The sequence below is a fragment of the Zosterops lateralis genome (genome assembly GCF_965231275.1).
Source record: "Zosterops lateralis genome assembly, chromosome: 2".
In the NCBI taxonomy this organism is placed as follows: Eukaryota; Metazoa; Chordata; class Aves; order Passeriformes; family Zosteropidae; genus Zosterops; species Zosterops lateralis.
In genome coordinates, this window is record NC_139763.1 from 40702335 (window position 1) to 40720153 (window position 17819).

Sequence of the window (17819 nt, forward strand, 5' to 3'; positions counted from 1 at the left end):
TACAGGCAGGGTGGCAGTGCAGAACATGTCTTAGGAGTAATTATGTTAGTTATATAAATAAATAAATAAATAAATAAAAATTTATAAAATAATTATATTAGGAGTCAACTTAAGTCCTGGGTGAGGATGTCAACTCTAGGAGGCAGCACCACATTTCCCTCTTCCCAGAAAACACCTGCTAATTCTGCAACTGTGCAGGGTGGGTTTGGACAGCACTAGTCTGCAAAGTGCTGTGCCCTCATTCAATGATCTCAATACATCACCAGAGAGAAACTCACACACTCTGAGACTGTGTTTTGCTTTTGTTTTGATTCATTAGTTAAAGAGGCACCCGTCTTAATTAAACTGATTAACACCCATTAGGTCTGCCTGCTCTGTTCTCATGTGATTTTCATTGTCACTTTTCTAACTGAGAAAAAAAAAGCTCAGCTCCCAGAACCAAAGATAAGTTACAAAAAAAAAAATGCCTACACAGAGCAAGACAATCTAGTCCAGACAGGTCTAATCAGTGCAAGCAGAAGGCTTCTGCTTATGCTGCTGCCTCTGCTAAGATTTCAGTGATCAAATGAATTAAGAGCCTTGCCAGGGAAGAATTATTCACTTCATAGCTATTTTGTAAAAATGCCATGTTTTACTGTCACTACTATGGTAAGAATAGATAATTTTCAAGCCCAGTGTCCTCTTTCAACACTCTGTCAATTTGTAGAGTGCACTGTAGACCCTGTGTGTGTCACAGCTGTGATGCTGCAGAACAAGAAGCTGGTCTGTGAAATCCTCAGCCTGTACCTATTCTGACAGAAACAGGACCTGGTCCTTCGCCTCTCTCTCTTTATTACTGATAAGCTTTGCTGGCAGCATGTTCTTCAAAGGAGCTGCCATGTAGAAACACTGACATTTGGCAAGAGAAAGCTTCATCCAGAATTATGATCTCATTTGCATATGTCTGCAACTGAGATATCTGAACAACAGAGTTTGTCAAGTAAACATGAACAAAGCACGATTCAATAAACCCTGTCTGTTAATAACCAACATCTGTGACTTTCACAAATTATGCACTACAGTAGATCACAAGGAGTTAGCAAAAAGGGAATGCGAAAATGCTAAGCTGCATTAAAAAAAATACAGAAAAATAACAATCAACAGTCTTACCACAGAGCAAGTCTCTGCTCAATTTCCTTGAGAAAACCAGTGTGAAATTTGTGCAAAGGTTCGAAGTTGGAGAAAATTAGATTTTTCAGTGTTTCAGGCATGCAATCTTCTTTACTCACTGCACTCTGAAACCACTATAAAGGAAAAAAGAAGCAAAATTATCAGTGGGTGGAATGCAGAAGGTATGATCATTTTCTGTCTTTATGCACCTAATCCAAATACTCCTAACAGCTAAGCCAGGAAGGATCTTATTTAGCTGGCACTAGGAATACAACCCAGACTATCCCTGACACTCCTGTGTGCTGAACTGGTGCTCCTATCAGAGATCAGATCCTGCACAATTGAAAAAGGAACTCCCTTCCCCTTTGCCACCACTGATCAAATCTTGAAAATTCCTTTCAAACCCAAACTGGTTAGTCAATACAAACTGAATTTGCAAGTGCTGGAGGTGCAATAGAAAGAGCATTACAATACTTGTAAACAATTCAGAAAAAGCAAAAAAACCCAAGCTCTGCATTTTCTTTTTGCCGAGTTCTGTCTGAAATGCTTTTGGCAGGAGTTGGTTCAGTAATCACCCACACCCATGTTGCTGTGTGCACACAGAGGACTGTGCACTCTGAAAAGTGAACAAGTAGAAGACACTGCTATCAACAAACAGGAGCAGCAGTGCCAGGCACTGTAGATACTGAAACAGGCTCCTGCTCAGTCTTGCTCCATATTCTCTTTATTTCACCCTAACAGACTATGGATGACATAAAACCATAGGACCAGGCAGCTTGCCAAGGTAGTAATGCATATTATCTTCAACATGGTAACACTGCTCACTCTTCACTGCCCTGAGGGGTTCCAGCTATCTGAGGTTGACTTCCAGCAGTGCCTAGAAGGCTGTTGGGACCATAAAAGACTGTTAGAGCAGTCTTGCTTGACACTGCATCAGCTGGAGCTGAGCCAGACCTGGGATAAAAAGAGATCCCTCCAAGCTTCCCTCTCCCCTACTTTATCCCAGCACCAAGCAGAGGTCATCTACCAAGTCTCAAAATCTATGCACAGCACTTGTTCCTTTTCCAACTATGTTGGCTACTTGTTCATTTTCAGTGGCCTCCTGGGCCAGTCATTTGTGGAGCACAGCTGATACAACTGTATGCTGCTAATCATCTGGCCCATCCCTCTTGGTGATCCAGCAATTCAAATCTGCCTACTACAAGAATAAAAGCATGGGGTGGGAAATGGGCTTTAGTTCTGAAGAGCTAAAACTTCTTGTTTCTGCATCCACTGGGTGAAATATTAGATAAAAACAGCTCATCTGCTGTTGAGACTGCAGCAACGACTGCAGAACTGTCCCACAGAGCCTGGCCTCTTCTCTCAGCAGGCTGGCTTTCCAGATAGCAAGGGTAAGTAACAGTGGGCCACAGCTACCCTGCTGCCTGTAAAAACAATGCTATATTGGTTCTGTCTGAGCTGGGGTCTGTTAGCTGCACATGACAATGTGGGATTCTGGAACAGACAAGCTGAGGAGAAAGTGTGTCCCTGGTTACCAGCTGGTCCCAACACCCTCCCCTGAAACATGTCCTCCTTACCACAACACTCAACACATGAGTGGGCAATGCACCTCACTGGGTGATTCAAGAGCTGAGAGGTCTAGAGCTGGCCAAAATGCCAAGAAGGGGTTGGGATCCAGTGCCATTTCCCAGAAAAAATGGTTATTTCAGACCAGATCTTGCCCACATTATTCTTGGAAGTGAAACAAGACTGTTGCTGTGTGTGCAAAGATGGCCACTATTTGCCTTGGTGATTTTAACAATCACACTCTGATCAGATGCTACAGATGAATGACTCATTTAACACATAGTTTCACTTTCTGAAAAATCAGAATAATTCAAATAGGTAGTCCACAATATTTCATGCGTTTAATACAGTAGAAAACACTTATATGTGCCCCACAGGAGCTACTTCAGTTTTAAGAGAAGCCATTGAAAACCCACAGGCATTTTTAGTAATTATAACCACAAAGCATGAAAGCAAGGAAATATAACTGAAGTGTGTCCCAAGTTCCTCAACATGATACAGTTTCTTAGTGCATGTTACTAACCACAGAGCAAACCTCTACTCTCTGATTTTTGTGTTATTTCCTCCCTGGAGAAGAACTCCTGTGCATAGCAGAGAATACCTAAAGTGCAGGATATAAAAGCAGCACAGAACAGCTAGGATGTTAAATGGAGCAGATGAAATACCAGCAGTGACTGGAGCTTCACGTGCTCTGTGAGTAACGCTCAAGTAAACATACCGATGTGATGACTTCAAGGTCCTTCAGGTATGTTCGCTCCGTAGTGGCCACTTCTTTAGCAATGAAGTAAGCCTTCTCAGTTGGGAACCTCTGTAAATTGCAAGCACATTAGGTTTTCCTCTGCTTTTATGGAGAAAAAAACTGTAGATAATAAATCACAAAGAGAGTTACAAACCAGTGACCCTTGCTCGTGGTTATGCTGCGACTCATGCTTGAATGTTCCTAAGCCCTGAAGCCCTAAAAACAACCCTTCCTTGCAAACACAAGAGAACAAGAACTTTCTGTGGGTTTTTCAGAGACTTCTTTTTCTGCCAAGATGATTTCTACTGCTTTGGGGTGCTGATGTTCCTTTCAGTTTATTTTTAGAGCAGGAGATATTGTGAAGTTCATGAAGAAATTCTGTGTAGGCTAAATGACCATTTGAATCAAGTTTCAAATTTGACAAAATGACAAAAATTTGTGTCTGATTATTTTAAGTTTCATCATCAAGATGGTAATCCACAGGAAAAATACTCCTGAAAAAATTCAGGCCTGTAAGATTTTCTTGGCTGGACAACCTAGCAGTGGGAGAGGGGAAGTATTTTAGATTAAGGTACAGATTTAAAAATTCTTAATTCTGAAGAGCCAAAGGAACCCAGCTGATCTTCCTCTGTGTTGCTCAGGAAGCAAAAATGAAGAAAAAAAAATTCATAGATATTTTTCCTTTGTTTCCTCCCTGAAGACAAATGATGCAGTGGAAACACTGTGAATGCCCTGCAAAAGGGAGTCTGTGTGGGCTTTTCCTAGTCAGTAGTCAGAATGCACCCCCATAGGAATCATCATCAGCTGGAGTACATAGTCACTGGCTGCTCTATCTTGGACTGGCACAGAGAGTCCTGACTCTAGTAACTGACTCTCATATTTTCTTCTCAAATTTCTTTCACACATTGGGCTAACTATGCACAGTGGGAAAAGAGATCTTCCTTACACAAACTCCCAATTTCCAGCAAAGCCAACAGAGTTTCTTTCTCCCTCCTGAGATGCTGCAATCTGAGGAGAAAAAACCAACCACAGAAGGACAAAAGTAGCAGAGGAGGGATGAGCCAGTAGGCACCCAGAACACCCCAGCTCAAACACTTCACCTTCAGAAAGCAGTTTTGGATGTGATGCTCCCTTACAGTTTTGCTGCAATGATGGGTCTGAGCCAAACGCTCCCAGGTGAACGCTGCAGGCTGCGGCTCAGAGAGCATTTTCTACTCCCACAACCAGATGCTCCCAGTGGTGCTCCCAGCTGAGACGGATTGGAGAGCCTGGGTTGGATACTCTCACAACAGGCTCAGCACTGTTCCTTTTCTTTCTGTCCCTGGAAATTTTCTCTCCAGTAAGACAGTGGAGCTGACCGTTCTGTTACAACAAACTATCAAACTCCACTCCTTAAAAGCAAGCTAGATTTATAGGAGACCCATCCAAACAAGCTCCTGAAGCTGCAACCAACAGGAATGACCCAGATTTACCACAACACATCAGAGAGAAGAGAGACAAGGCTGACTTCATTTGCCTTACCTTTCTTTTGACCTCTTCCTCATCATCAGCCCTGATGCATGACGGGTCATTCAGCAAAGGGCTGACCAAGGGAGATGACTGCTTGGCATCAGGGCTCAAGTTTGGAGATAAAGTCATATTTGCCACTGATGGTCCTCCTTGGGAATTGATGGAAAGTTCTGAAAGGTGAGGGCTGCCAGTCAGAGAACCTGCTAAGAAAAATGATAAAAGAGAAACCAATTAGGACAAGCTTTCTCAAGAAAGTGCCACAAAGAGTTATAATCTTAAATTGCAGCATGTGAAATTATGCTACAAGACATAGCCATCGGGGTCCTCGAACTAGCCCAAATGGCCTTGAAGCCAGAGGAACTGCATCCACTTGCATTCACCATGGGACTGGTTAAGTGTCTTTTAGCTGATAAACTGGCTGAAATTACTGTCTCTGTAGGGAGGGGATCAAGGCACAGATGACTGAGCTGCAGCTCTTTACCGTGAGAGTGGTGAGGCAGTAGAACAGCTTGCTCTGGGAAGCTGTGGCTGTCCCATCCCTGGCAGTGCTCAAGGCCAGGCTCAATGGAGCTCTGAAAAACCCGGTCTAGTGAAAGGAGTTCCTGCCCATGGCAGGGGGGCTGGAGCTAGGGGTCTTTAAGGTCCCTTCCAACCTAGGTCATTCTATGATTCTAAACATCAACTTAATATAAAAAATTTCATCATTGTAATCCACTCTATAAAAGAGAATAAATACAACAACATAGGAATCGTTCCAGGAGTGCCATTCTTTCCAGCAAAGCAGAACTGCAAACACTCAAATCAGTACTTCATAGGGAACTACAGGACACAAGTTAGTACAAACTCATCTAGTTGAAGTCTAGAGAAAAAGGATGACTTTCTAAAGCAGTGTTGCTGCTAAGATCAGTCAGATCTAATATGAAGGAAGAAAACTACTAGTTCCCCAATTTCTACACACAACACGAGTATGTATATTATACCTTGTAAGTCTTTCCATGCTCCTCTGATTGTTTGGGATGGAAATGCTAGCATTACATTTACATAAGAAAAGCAAGACTTTTAATGCACAAAGCATAACAATTTCAGATTTTCACAGATATAAAGTCCCATTTCATTTTGGATTAAAAGTATTAAAGAATTAGACAATTAATTACACTTCCATGGATTCATATACACTACATTAAATTACTTAAATTAGCATTTTGTCTTCTGGGAGGCAGCCAGATTAATGACTGCACAGAAAGTTTTCCAAAAATGCCCAGTGTTCTCCCAGTTATCCCCTCCTCCATACATCTGAAAATCTAAACCTGTTTTAGAAGAAGAATCTGTCATGTGGAAGAACACTTACAGTCTGTGCCATTTTGGCATCATACATTAAAATCCAACCAAAAAAAAAAATGTAACAAGGTCTTGACTACCACGGCTAACAGGCTGTCTAAGATTAAATGTAAAACACATACATTGCTGTAAATAATTAGGGTCCAATACAATTTACTATCATGTGATTATGTCCTCCCTAAATTATGATAGGTAAATGTTCCTGTTGCTAAAAAAACCACAGCTGAGATATGCCAGTAAATATAATACAAAAAAAAAATATAATTAAGCCAGTAGTAAAACCTATTTATTTTCTGGAAGAACTCAAGATTTATTGCTAGAACATGAATGTTTTCCAGTTCCAAACCAGTTCACGTTTATAAATCATTCCTTTGAAAAGAGAAGGAAAAAACAGCACAGTTATCAGTTTATGTAATCATGACAGTTATGTAGCCTATTATAAATCAAAGTCAAAGCAGTATTTGTCCAAAATAAAGGTCTGTATTATTACAGCTAGCAAGAAAGGATTTATCAACAGTTTCACACTAAATCAATGTTCAGTGAAATTTGAGAAAATGCCACAGCTTGTTACACAAATGTCAATTTTATTGACACTAGCACACAACTGTATACAGTATTTTCCAAAGAAATGGAATTCATCATTGAGAAATAGTGAAACAGATTAATAGCAAGGTTGTAAGGTTAATAGTACTTAACTACATTACAAAAGACATAAGAAAAGTGATATCACCTCAAATGTGGAAACAAAGAAATTCTGGCACTATGCCTGTCATACGACAGCGAATAAATGATTTGCACCTCTGTGAGAAGTTCACAGCATTGTAGTCTAGAAGTTAAATAGCACCTATCTGTGATAGATATAGATATATTGACACATCTATCTACCTATCTCTAATCCTAGTTCTAAGTTCTGATGTACTGTAACTTTTATCAGTATAACTCAAGTATTTCAAACTACAAAATATCAAAAGGACAATGAATTAGAAAAATGCCCTATCTTACAGTTGGAAGACATTAACCTGGAGAAAGTGTTATGGAAAGCATCACAAAAAATGTGCCTGGTGGCTCAGAGCACTGTGTGTACACCCAACTGATAAAAGACTTCGCATGTCAATGCACCACTGACATTCTCAAAGTTATTCTGCAGCAATCTGAAATGCTGCATCCTCCCTTTTGGTACCAACATGGGCATGAGCAGTGACCAAACCCAACCACCATCACTGTCTACAGCAAGAGCTGTCAGACCCCACCTGCCAATACATTGAACAAGTGAAAACTGGAACTAGTTATAAGAAAGTGGCTGTATTACAAAAGGGCATCAAAATGTTCTTACATTATTAGTACATTCTGGGGCCTAATTACCACCAACACAGCCATAGATATCAACATACTGGATGTTGCTCTGGGAAGTGTTGGAAACAAGTTTGTTTTGGTGTGAAAATGTCAGTAAGCCATGAAGAAATGAAAATGCAAGTTCTTCCCTCCCACATCACCAATCAGGACACGTGTCATGCTGATGGGTCATGGCAGTGGTGCAAAGAGACTTTATCTTTTTCACAGAGGTGAGGAATAAATAACCTGAATTAACAAAGTGTTTCATCCGATCTCCTGCCACAGAAGAGTGTATTTATACAGGCTCTATTCATCAACTACATACTGCATAAATAAACAGAAGCAGAAGGGAGAAGACCAAAAATCCTATTTACAAGGTACTGCAATCCCTTACAATTCACCCTAAAGGATTCATGGATTGACAGGCAATCATTAGCATGTCATTTGCCAGACAGAAAATGCTACTGCACACTGGAGGCCTAAATGGTTTGTAGCTGGTAACATGGCATTGTCTTTGGTCATACTTCAAGTGATTTTTATTTAGATTCAGAACTGGGCCATCTTTCAAATTTAATGGAGTCAGCTGTATACCCACAAACCAAGAGAAAGTACAAAAGAATGTTTATCTGAGGATTATTTAAGTATATACTAAAATTACATCCTTGGAGGACTGGGCAGAAATTATTATGCACATGTTTAAATTATTTTCTAAGCATGGTTTTAAGAAGAGAAACCAACACTGGTTGATGACAGTGGCAAATAATGAGAGTGCACTTTACCATGGCATGCCAGACTGGCCCATCAATGTCAAAATACCTGGAGTGGTTCTTAGTTCCACTGAGCCAGTCTACTCTCCTGACACCAGAGAACAGTGCTGCAGTAGGGAAGGTGACAAAAGCAGCAAAACTTGATTGAAATCTAACTTGGGAAAAAAAAAAAATCTATGAAATGACAATGGCATTTTACATGGCCACAGGACATGAAAGTATTGGTTATCTTCCTAGCTTTACACGTGTCTCAAATCACTCCCCACCAACATACATATTCCATGTGCCACACAAAAAGAAGCCAGCAGCTAAAATCAAATACTTAATAGCTATACCTTTGTCAAAATACACATCAGTTGCTTGCTGCAATTTGGTGGTAGGAAGGCACAGAGTGCTGGCAAGCTGTGGGTGCCCTGCCAGAGAGGGACAGGCTGGGCTCTGCCCTGGGCCGCCAGACGTGATCCATCCCACTCATTGCACCTGCGTTACTCCTGTCACATACAGCTGTGAACCCACAGGGGCTGAGGGTGGTGCCTACGGACTGCTGGGCTGAGTGATACTGCTTTAAACATGGCTCGTATCAAAGGAAAAACAGTTAAGATCAGTACTTTCCATATGATGAAGTTTCTCCCAGAGGTCAATTAACATCATAGGTGACCTGAACTGCCTGCTGCCTCTTTGTTGACTACATAGGCGGCATAAGATGACTTGAAATGCCTGGTTAGAAAATAAACTAACACATGGGATCTCCCCTCTTTGTAAGGGAGAAAAATGGGACTCAGTGGATCCTGAAGATACTCCTCCTCCATTCTCTTTCTCCTGAAACTGTAGAATAACAATCTCAGGATATTTAGTGTTTTGCATCTGCTTTAAAAGGGACAGTTCTCATTCATACACACTGTTTTTTAACAGAGAGGAGGAGTACAGCAGGGTTAAGATGCCCATGGGAATGTTCCTTTTCTGTGGAGTACCAAGAAGTGAAAATTACTCAATTATGGAAACTGAGAGAAAACATCAACCATTATTAAAGGTGACTGAAATTCTGCTGGAAAACTTCATGTACCGCTTAAGATCTCATCAAGTCAACTCTTAAAGAGTTTTATTATTCTCAAGGTTGTTATTATTATTATTAGAAATTAAAACCATATTAAGATCCAGAAAAGCACCTTTCTCAATACCTGGAATGTTGTAGGGCTTACTCTCTCTTACTCCTGCTCCATGGCCTGCTCTGCAGTCAGGGGAGGCTTGTGACATCCACATCCCAGTTACTCAACTTTAATGTCAGCTCAGTGTTTTCCAAACTTCAGTCTGGCAGATGAAACCCAAGTTGTTTCCCCTTTCTCCTTGGCATTACTGAACATATCATTATGAAGGTTCTTTAATAAGAAAGTATCTGACACAGCTGCCATTGCTGTGGCCACACAGCCTAGCTTAATTTTCTATTTTCACAGTGGTTGCATAGCTCTATCGTGTATCTAAATGTTTTGGTCAGAGAAGATGCATAGTACAAAATGGCATGGGGGAGAGATAGCACCAGATGAAGCAGCAGTTTTCATATGCACTTCATCAATCACTAAAGTACCTTAGATTGAAGAAGAGATAATAATGGTGTCCATCCCTTCCCTCCCCAGCTGTGAACCAGGCACAGTCATGCTGCTGAAGAGTTATGGGATGGAGATTCTGCTCTGTTCTCCCTCAATGTAAGAAAAAAATCCCACTGACTTCCACAAAAGCTTGAGGGGTACCCGTTCATCAAGCTGCACTTCTCTTCCCCATTACACAAGTCAAGCTGGAGCAGTGGATACAGTTTGTTAGTTTGAAAAGTAGTTATACAACAATTCACGTACAAACATCCCTGAATGCAGTACCAAAGATTTTGAGGAGAATAGGAATAAAGAAACTCGTGAAGAAATACAATGTCACACCACTAACTGCCTGGCTTGAAGAGAAACTTGACAGGAAGAAAGGTTTACTCCACAGCTTCAAAATGCACACCCATGGCAGTGAGCAGAATTTGGGAAAATGGTGCATCTTCTCAATGAACCAATTTCCTCATATTTAGGATAAAGCATCAGCCAGCAATTGGACAGAACAATTGAACCAGTGACAGTTTTACAGCAAAATACCAGTTAGAATGAGTAAAAGCCTTCAGGTACAGGTGAAACTAAAAATAATAATAAAAAAATTAATTCCATGCATACACAGTTAAATGGCTTGACATGCTTATAGTCTCATCAAGCTTGGTGTTGGTTTAGTAGCCGGCAACCTCTCAGCTGGTAAAGGTCCATGCTTTATTGGTGTACTGCAGTATTAGACAGCGGTGGGTGTGAAATCAGACAGTAACTGCTGTTGGCCTACATTAGGGTCTACTCACATCTTAAGAACAAAGAGGGAGCATTACAGTCTGGGGAAAATACAAGGTCACTGGGCATCAGTCCTTTGTCTAGCCTTGATCTCTCCAGACAGAAATAGAGCAACCTACAGAAGGTTTTCCTGTTGCACCCAGGGTTAGGGTTAGTTTGCCTTTGTTTGCCTTTAAATCAACATGACACAGTGCTACAACAGAATTTGAAGCCTTCAGCCCCCATGTAAGCTTATGCCACAGATACTGTCCATTCCAACAAGACACCTCCCCAGGACTGCAGTGATCCTGCTTACGAGCCACGGCAGACAGCCTTGACTGCTGGGTGCAGTCTTCATTAGGAAATGAAGGGCAACCTGATTGTGCTCAACGGAGCCCAAATGCCCTGGAAAAGAGATCTTCTCCCCTCGCTTCCCTCCTCTCTTTTGCTCCTCACCATGGTGTGGTTCCTCTACTTGAGTGAGAATCACAGCCTGGTGGGGGTTTTCAGCAATTCTGAGGCGAGGAGTGCTCCGTGAGGCAGGATCACTGTAATAGGAGGAATTAGGTACTCCCAATACAAAATAGGCATTTCTGCAGTAAAAGGACATTGAGACAGTGTTCCAAACAATGCAAGGAACAGAAGATATACCATGCTTTGAGGATAGACAGAACATTGAAAAGGCTTTTTCTCCCAGAGAGGTACATGCTGACAAAACAGTGCATACAACGGAACAAAAAATGTTTCTCTTTAAAAGGTATTAAACAAATGACAAAAATGAGAATGAAGTCCCCAGCATTGCCACTTTTAAAAATTAAATTTTACTATTGAGATTTATTTTTAAAAAATCTATGCATGTGCACACACAGAAATCAGGAAAGGGCTGGGTAAGTGAAACACTGCCAAGCTTATGAAATTTTGTTAGTGGGCCCAGGTGATTTTTTTAGCAGGAAAAGAGATATATAAGGATTCAGCTAATCAAATATTTTGAAGTGCCTCACAGAAAAACAACAGGCATGAACTCTAACATTCTCTGAACTAAACAGAAAGAACTACCTCTGATCTTGCTGAAAACCATCAAAGGCAAAAGCCTGTTCTCTTCTCAAAACAAGATTAGCAGCATTTTAAAGAAAGCATCTAATCTAATTTTAACAAGCTTGAAAGCTCTCGAATCAGAAAGCATTCATTTTCTTCAACCTTCCATGTTCAGTCAGTGACAGCTGTATCATTACTGCCTTTAGACTTGATTTTTATCAGTGTGAACTGTAGATTTTTATGGTTCTCAGGGGCCAAAACTTTACAAAAAAAAAAAAAATCAACGAAAATTACATCTTAAAACTCTAACCATTCTTGAGCAAACTATTTACCATTATGTCATGCAAATTTATGATCCTCAGGTCTTTACTCCCTTTACTGTAATAACACCACCATTATTTACACACATACTTGTGAAAAACATACCTGTGAATACATAGCTCAGCCAGGCACACAGGCTTTCCAGATTTCATAACATTTAAAAGAAAGTGCTCACTGCTTTTAATAACAAACAACATAAACCAAGCTTATTCTACATGCTCTTTATAGAACACAGAATTAGAACAAAAGACAAAACACTCTGTAAAACTGCTACATGTCACCCAAACTAGGATTTTTGTTCATATGATGCCTTTGATTTTTAAGTAGAAATTCTGTATTTAAAAAAATCAATGGCACCACACAGCCTAACCACAGTGAGAAACACAGATGATATCTTTGCTCGGGATGCACAAGTTGCACAACAATTATTTCCCTTACAATTAAGTAACTAAGATATGTGCCTTTGTCTAGGCATACTTCAATAACTGTAGAAACTACTGAAACAGAAGAGGAAAGATTTTGCTAATGTCAGTTTCCTAGGATTTGAATTTCTTTCCTTTCTAGAACCTGACAGTATGGGCAAAACTTTTTCCTAACATAGCTTGACTGAAACCAGAGTCCACTGCTACTCACACTTGAGAAAAGTCTGAGCTCACACCAGTCTGAGCCTTGAGTCCTCTTGATGTTAACACTGTGCATCTGCCATTTACCATCAGCAGACCCATAACCATCACCACCAAGTAGGAGACACCAACAAGCAGCTGGATTTCTGAGAAAAGGACTCTTCTTCTGCCACTTGTGTCTGACAGCAGCTAACAGAAGAAAGGCCTACATATTCAAAATTGTTCCAGAAGACTCAATTTCCCTCATATATTTAGGGTTTATTTTTTAAAAGAGGAAAAGAGGATCTCCTAAATGAAGAGGAAAGAGATGAGCTAAAGTATACAGAAACTGCCTTAAGAAACTACACTATTCAGAGAGAGAGAGAAGCATTTTTGGAAGATTAAAAGAGATTTTGGCTTACTTCACTTTATTACATTTTTGAATAGAGAACCTCTTTCCTTCACATTCACTGCTCTTTCCAGCTGGTACAACCATGCTGCTGAATGACAGGGATTCTCCAGTGATCCACATTTCTGTGCACAAGGCTGTGACACCCAACTTCCTCAAACATGTGTGGAAGTCAGGAAAAACTTGGATTGGTAATTTGTTTTTCATCATTAGAAGTTAAATTGCAGCAACTAAAATCTCATTCTAAAGTCACCTCTGACAGCAGTCTAACGGCTCATTAAGATAAATGAGATTAGTTAAACAAACAAGGAATTTGACAGAATTTATAGGTCATGCAATCCTTTTTTTTTTTTTTTTCTGTTAAAAACTGTTCCAGAAATAGCCACAGTGCATGCTAATTGCATGTAGATCACACTGATGAGATCTGAATCACTGGCTTTACCAAAATTCAAAATTGGGTCTGCTTCATCAGTTCAACTGATCAACATAATTGTTGCTCTCTCGGTACCCTATAAACCACTGGGACTTTAAACTCTCAGAAAGAGTGAAATGCACATTATGCCTAAGGGAACTACAAATAAGTAGGGCTAGATATTTTTTGTCCTTAAGATGCTTTCTATTCTTCTCTTTTCCTTGTCTTCCTGGAGCTCCCCAGAAGAAACTTCTAGTGATTAGAGACTCTACATTTGTGTGCTTATTGTGGGACTAAAGAAGACAGAATTTAAAACATCTCTATCTCTTAGTGAAGAAAAAGAGGGCCTATAAGCAGCTTTTAGATGTGTCTCATCCATTTTCTATTTGGCTTTCTCTGGTCACCACCAAGTGCTTGCATGTACAGATAGAGAGGAACAGGAACGTGACAGGAACTTCTGTCATGAATGTTCTTGCTTCAGAATGAACAGAGCTGCTTCAACTAATAAAAGCCTCACTGCAAACAAAAACCATTCCTACAAATATTCTGGGGAAAAAACACAGGTCCTGAAGCAGCCTGGTCTAGTAATACTAGCCTCATTAATGAACAAATTCACAAACCATTGTTTTTTCACTCTTCACGGGGTTCTACTGCTTACATTCAACATTACCAATGCTGCTCTGTGGAGAAAATTCTTTCTAATATTGCATGCCCATTAATTTTGAAGAAAACTAATAGATTGATATGATTTTTCAAACTACTGACATGCAATTCTTTCGCTATGCTCATCTGCCTATAACTCAGCTCTGTAAAGCTCATATAAAGTAAATGCAAATACAGCAAACATAAAAACTTTCAGTCACATGTTCACATTTTTCACCTATGGGAATTTCTCTTCCAGTTTTTCTTTGATATAATTTGTATTTAGTGTGTACTGCAATGGTTAGTAGGATGGTGCCTGTTAGGCAGGCTGTGAGCCGTGGGTAAAATGGCAACACTAGGTATAAATCATCTTCAGGGAACACTCCTCTCTGTTGTGCACAAAGAGTATGTTTGCTAGGGGATATGGACTTAAACTGAAATCAGTGCAGTCTAGGCCATTCAGATATCAACTACTCAAAGCTCCATACCTGTAATATATCCCATGTAGTTCTCAGCTCCTACAACAACTTGCAACTCTCCATCTTCATCTGTTTATTAACAAATTTAATATTCTGGGTCACTGAGAAAAAACTAGATTCTATGAAAGGCTGCTATGGAAAAAAAAAAAAAAAATCCAGGACACCTGAAGAGGACATCACAAGTTTGAGCTGCTGCGGAGTAGGAGAAAACTTAAAATTGCCAGACATGACCTTTCCACTGCCATTGCAAAGGATGGCTGAATGTGGTCAAGTAGTTGGAAGAGCAAAGAATGAATAAGAGGCCCTTTTATACAGAGATTACCTAGATCTGCACATTATCATGGACAAATCCCTAACTGCTTTTTCAACTGGTCTCCATACTTACCAACCACACAGAGTTGATTGATCAACCCAACAAGAGGCTTCTTTATATCCTCTGGAAAGACAGGAGATGGATGTTTCAGGACTACACAGTTCAGACTGGACAGAGCTGCTCAGTCTTGCTGGGATGCAGCTGCCTCATTTGTACCAACTGCCTAAGGATATCAGGGCACTTGGTGGGTATGGGACTGAAAGTTCATTATTGACAATAAAACCTTCAGAACGGTGAATCAAAAGTACCATCAGCCACATTCCAAAATCTACTGGAACTGGTGGGAGAATCTGTTAGTTACCCTGTCAGTAACTACCTGCTATATTTGAGATGAAGGTATGCTTAGATCACTGCTGTTGTCCAGTGTATTCACACTAATAAATGTTTGCAACAACAATCTAGAACTGACAAGCTCCTCTTACCATGAGCACTTAGTGAGCCAGGACAAGAATTCCTCCATCTCATCTCATTTGCAGTCTTGCCCTAAAAGGTTTCTGTTTTTTTCTGCAAGGTCCTTTTGATTGTCCCACAAAAACAAATTCCCAGATGAATTTTAGGGGGCCTGATCCTGTTTCAAAATGTCACTTTAAAACCCCTTTCTCACTTCACCAATTTTGGCAAGGGCTCAGACATGAACCACATGTCTGGTGGAGGAATTTGGCCCACGGACTGTTTTAATTACAATCTTGTCTGCTGATATTAAATGGAGCTTCTCTGGCATTAGAATGCTGCAGAAGTAATTAATCCTAAATGAAATTATTTCCTATGTAATTTATAAACTTTACTTCTTTTAAGTGGAAGACTTCCATGTATTAAAACAACAACTACTTAAACATTCAGAGCTTAAAAAATGCCAGAAGACAGAAAACTCCTCATATTGCATTTTTGAGGATAATATTGAAGTGGGGAAAGAAAAGCTGTTGAGATATTTCATTAGCAACTAGGCTAACCCCAGCTACCCAGCAGGTCTGTTCTTAAAAAGTTATTAATTCAATATCTTTGTAGACATATGAGAGAAGAATCAGGCCTGGAAACAGTATCTGAAAGGATGCAGAATAGCAAATGCTACTTATAAAATTTTATATTCACTTAAATCCAAAGAATGTGAAATCTATTAACTTTTCTTAAGTAGCAGAAATGACTGCATATCCTTCTGCTGAAAATCCATTACTTGAACTCTAATGTTATTGGCTAATGAAGCAATTAATTCATCTGCCCAGATTGTTATTACTTTACTTTATACCTACTGGTACTTTTGCTGCACAGGCAATAAAAAATAAATCAAAAGGAGAGTCATGCACCCACTTCCCCATGCTCACACTATCTGCTGATGTGAGCTTCAACTACTTATTATTATTTCATCTTACATATTGTAACTTCAAGGCAATTATTTTACAGCTATACTAAACCCATCCTCTTTTAGAATCATACACAAGCAAGTTTTTCCCTAATTATCAATCTCACCATTTGTAGACTCATGCTTTTAACTACAGGAATAAATGAGAATATTCTCTGACCCCAAAATATCAGTATCTAAAGAGATGATTTAAATCATTCCTGTTCAAGAATGAGGTATCTAATCTCTAAGAAAGCCAACACGCTAAAGGAGATGAGAGAGTTAATACTTATATTTACACAAAGATATACTTTACTTTCAAAACAGTATATAAGAACACATGCCTAACTACTGTAGGTATATTTTAAAATATCCTTCATTCAGATTAAACTCTGTAAAATGTGCATAGACCAAGGCATTAGAAAAATTAAAAAGACTTCTTATTTTATAGCTTTTGTAAAAACAATCTTGAAAATTTTATATTATCTAAATTTACAAAGTCCTGTCGCTTTTTCAACAGTACTTATGTGAATGGATTTATCACTGCTGCATGTATGAACTTCATGATGCAGATCACTGGGAGGACCTTCAGTTCAATCAATGGTGTTGTTCATCAGGTAAAATTCTGGGATTTATTTCCATTATTCCACAAGAAAAATATATAAAAGTTAAAAATAAGGCCAATTATAAAGAGCACATTTTGTCTCCCAGCTCTAGTAACTGTAGGACACTTCCCATACAGAGGACCTTTCATCTGGATTTTCTTACTTAACTTGGAGAAACTAATATCAGATTTTATTAAGAACCCTTAATTCTCAATGCTTTTAGCCTATGAAAAGTAAGTATACACAGAATTAATGTCTTTGTCCTTCTGCCCATATCCACTCTATGGATAGAACAGGAGACAATCACCCTGTAACAGTTATTTCTATCATTCTCTTGTCAGGGGATGAAAAATTTCTGAGGTGGCACTACTAAAAAAGTAACCTGTGACAGAGTAATTTGATCCTGCACAGATAAATATTTTTTGTGATCAAAGCAAAAAATAAAACAGCCACCATGTCCAAACCACCCACTGCAGAACTTTGATGTCTCTATAATAATTTCACTGAAAGCATAAGTGATTAAAAAACTTCTTGCAATATATCTCTATATTAAACTGATAAAGGATAGGAAGGATTGCCTTGCAAGTAATACTCATACCACTCTTCATTAGAGCTGTTTTGATCAGCTGTTTTTTTCACTTGAATTGGATCTTTCATCCTTTTTCTTGCCCAAGGAAGAGCTTGAGTTTCAAAATCTCCATCACCAAATCCGCCTGTTGAACCCACTTAAGAAACAGACAATACTGTCATTTTTCTTGACAATACTGTCATTTTCTACACGCCTGATTTGTACCCTCAGCTCATCAGATTATAAAATGAGTTATGAAGAAGAGTAGACCAGACACACTCTTGCTATGAAAAGA

General features: G+C 39.5%; 1 protein-coding gene across 7 annotated transcripts in view; it reads right to left on the bottom strand.

Moving 5' to 3' along the window:
• Positions 1-17819, bottom strand: part of FARP1 (FERM, ARH/RhoGEF and pleckstrin domain protein 1) — a 163130-nt gene that overhangs the window by 26084 nt on the left and 119227 nt on the right. For 5 of the 7 annotated variants that reach the window (XM_083884764.1, XM_083884762.1, XM_083884768.1 and 2 more), the window contains exons 13-15: positions 4976-5166; positions 3434-3523; positions 1150-1283 (exon numbers count right to left, since the gene is read on the bottom strand). In XM_083884764.1, coding sequence (XP_083740890.1) covers positions 1150-1283; positions 3434-3523; positions 4976-5166 — 415 coding nt within the window. The remainder of the gene's footprint in view (positions 1-1149; positions 1284-3433; positions 3524-4975; positions 5167-17819) is intronic. The other 2 variants (XM_083884765.1, XM_083884763.1) reach the window with 1 other exon arrangement.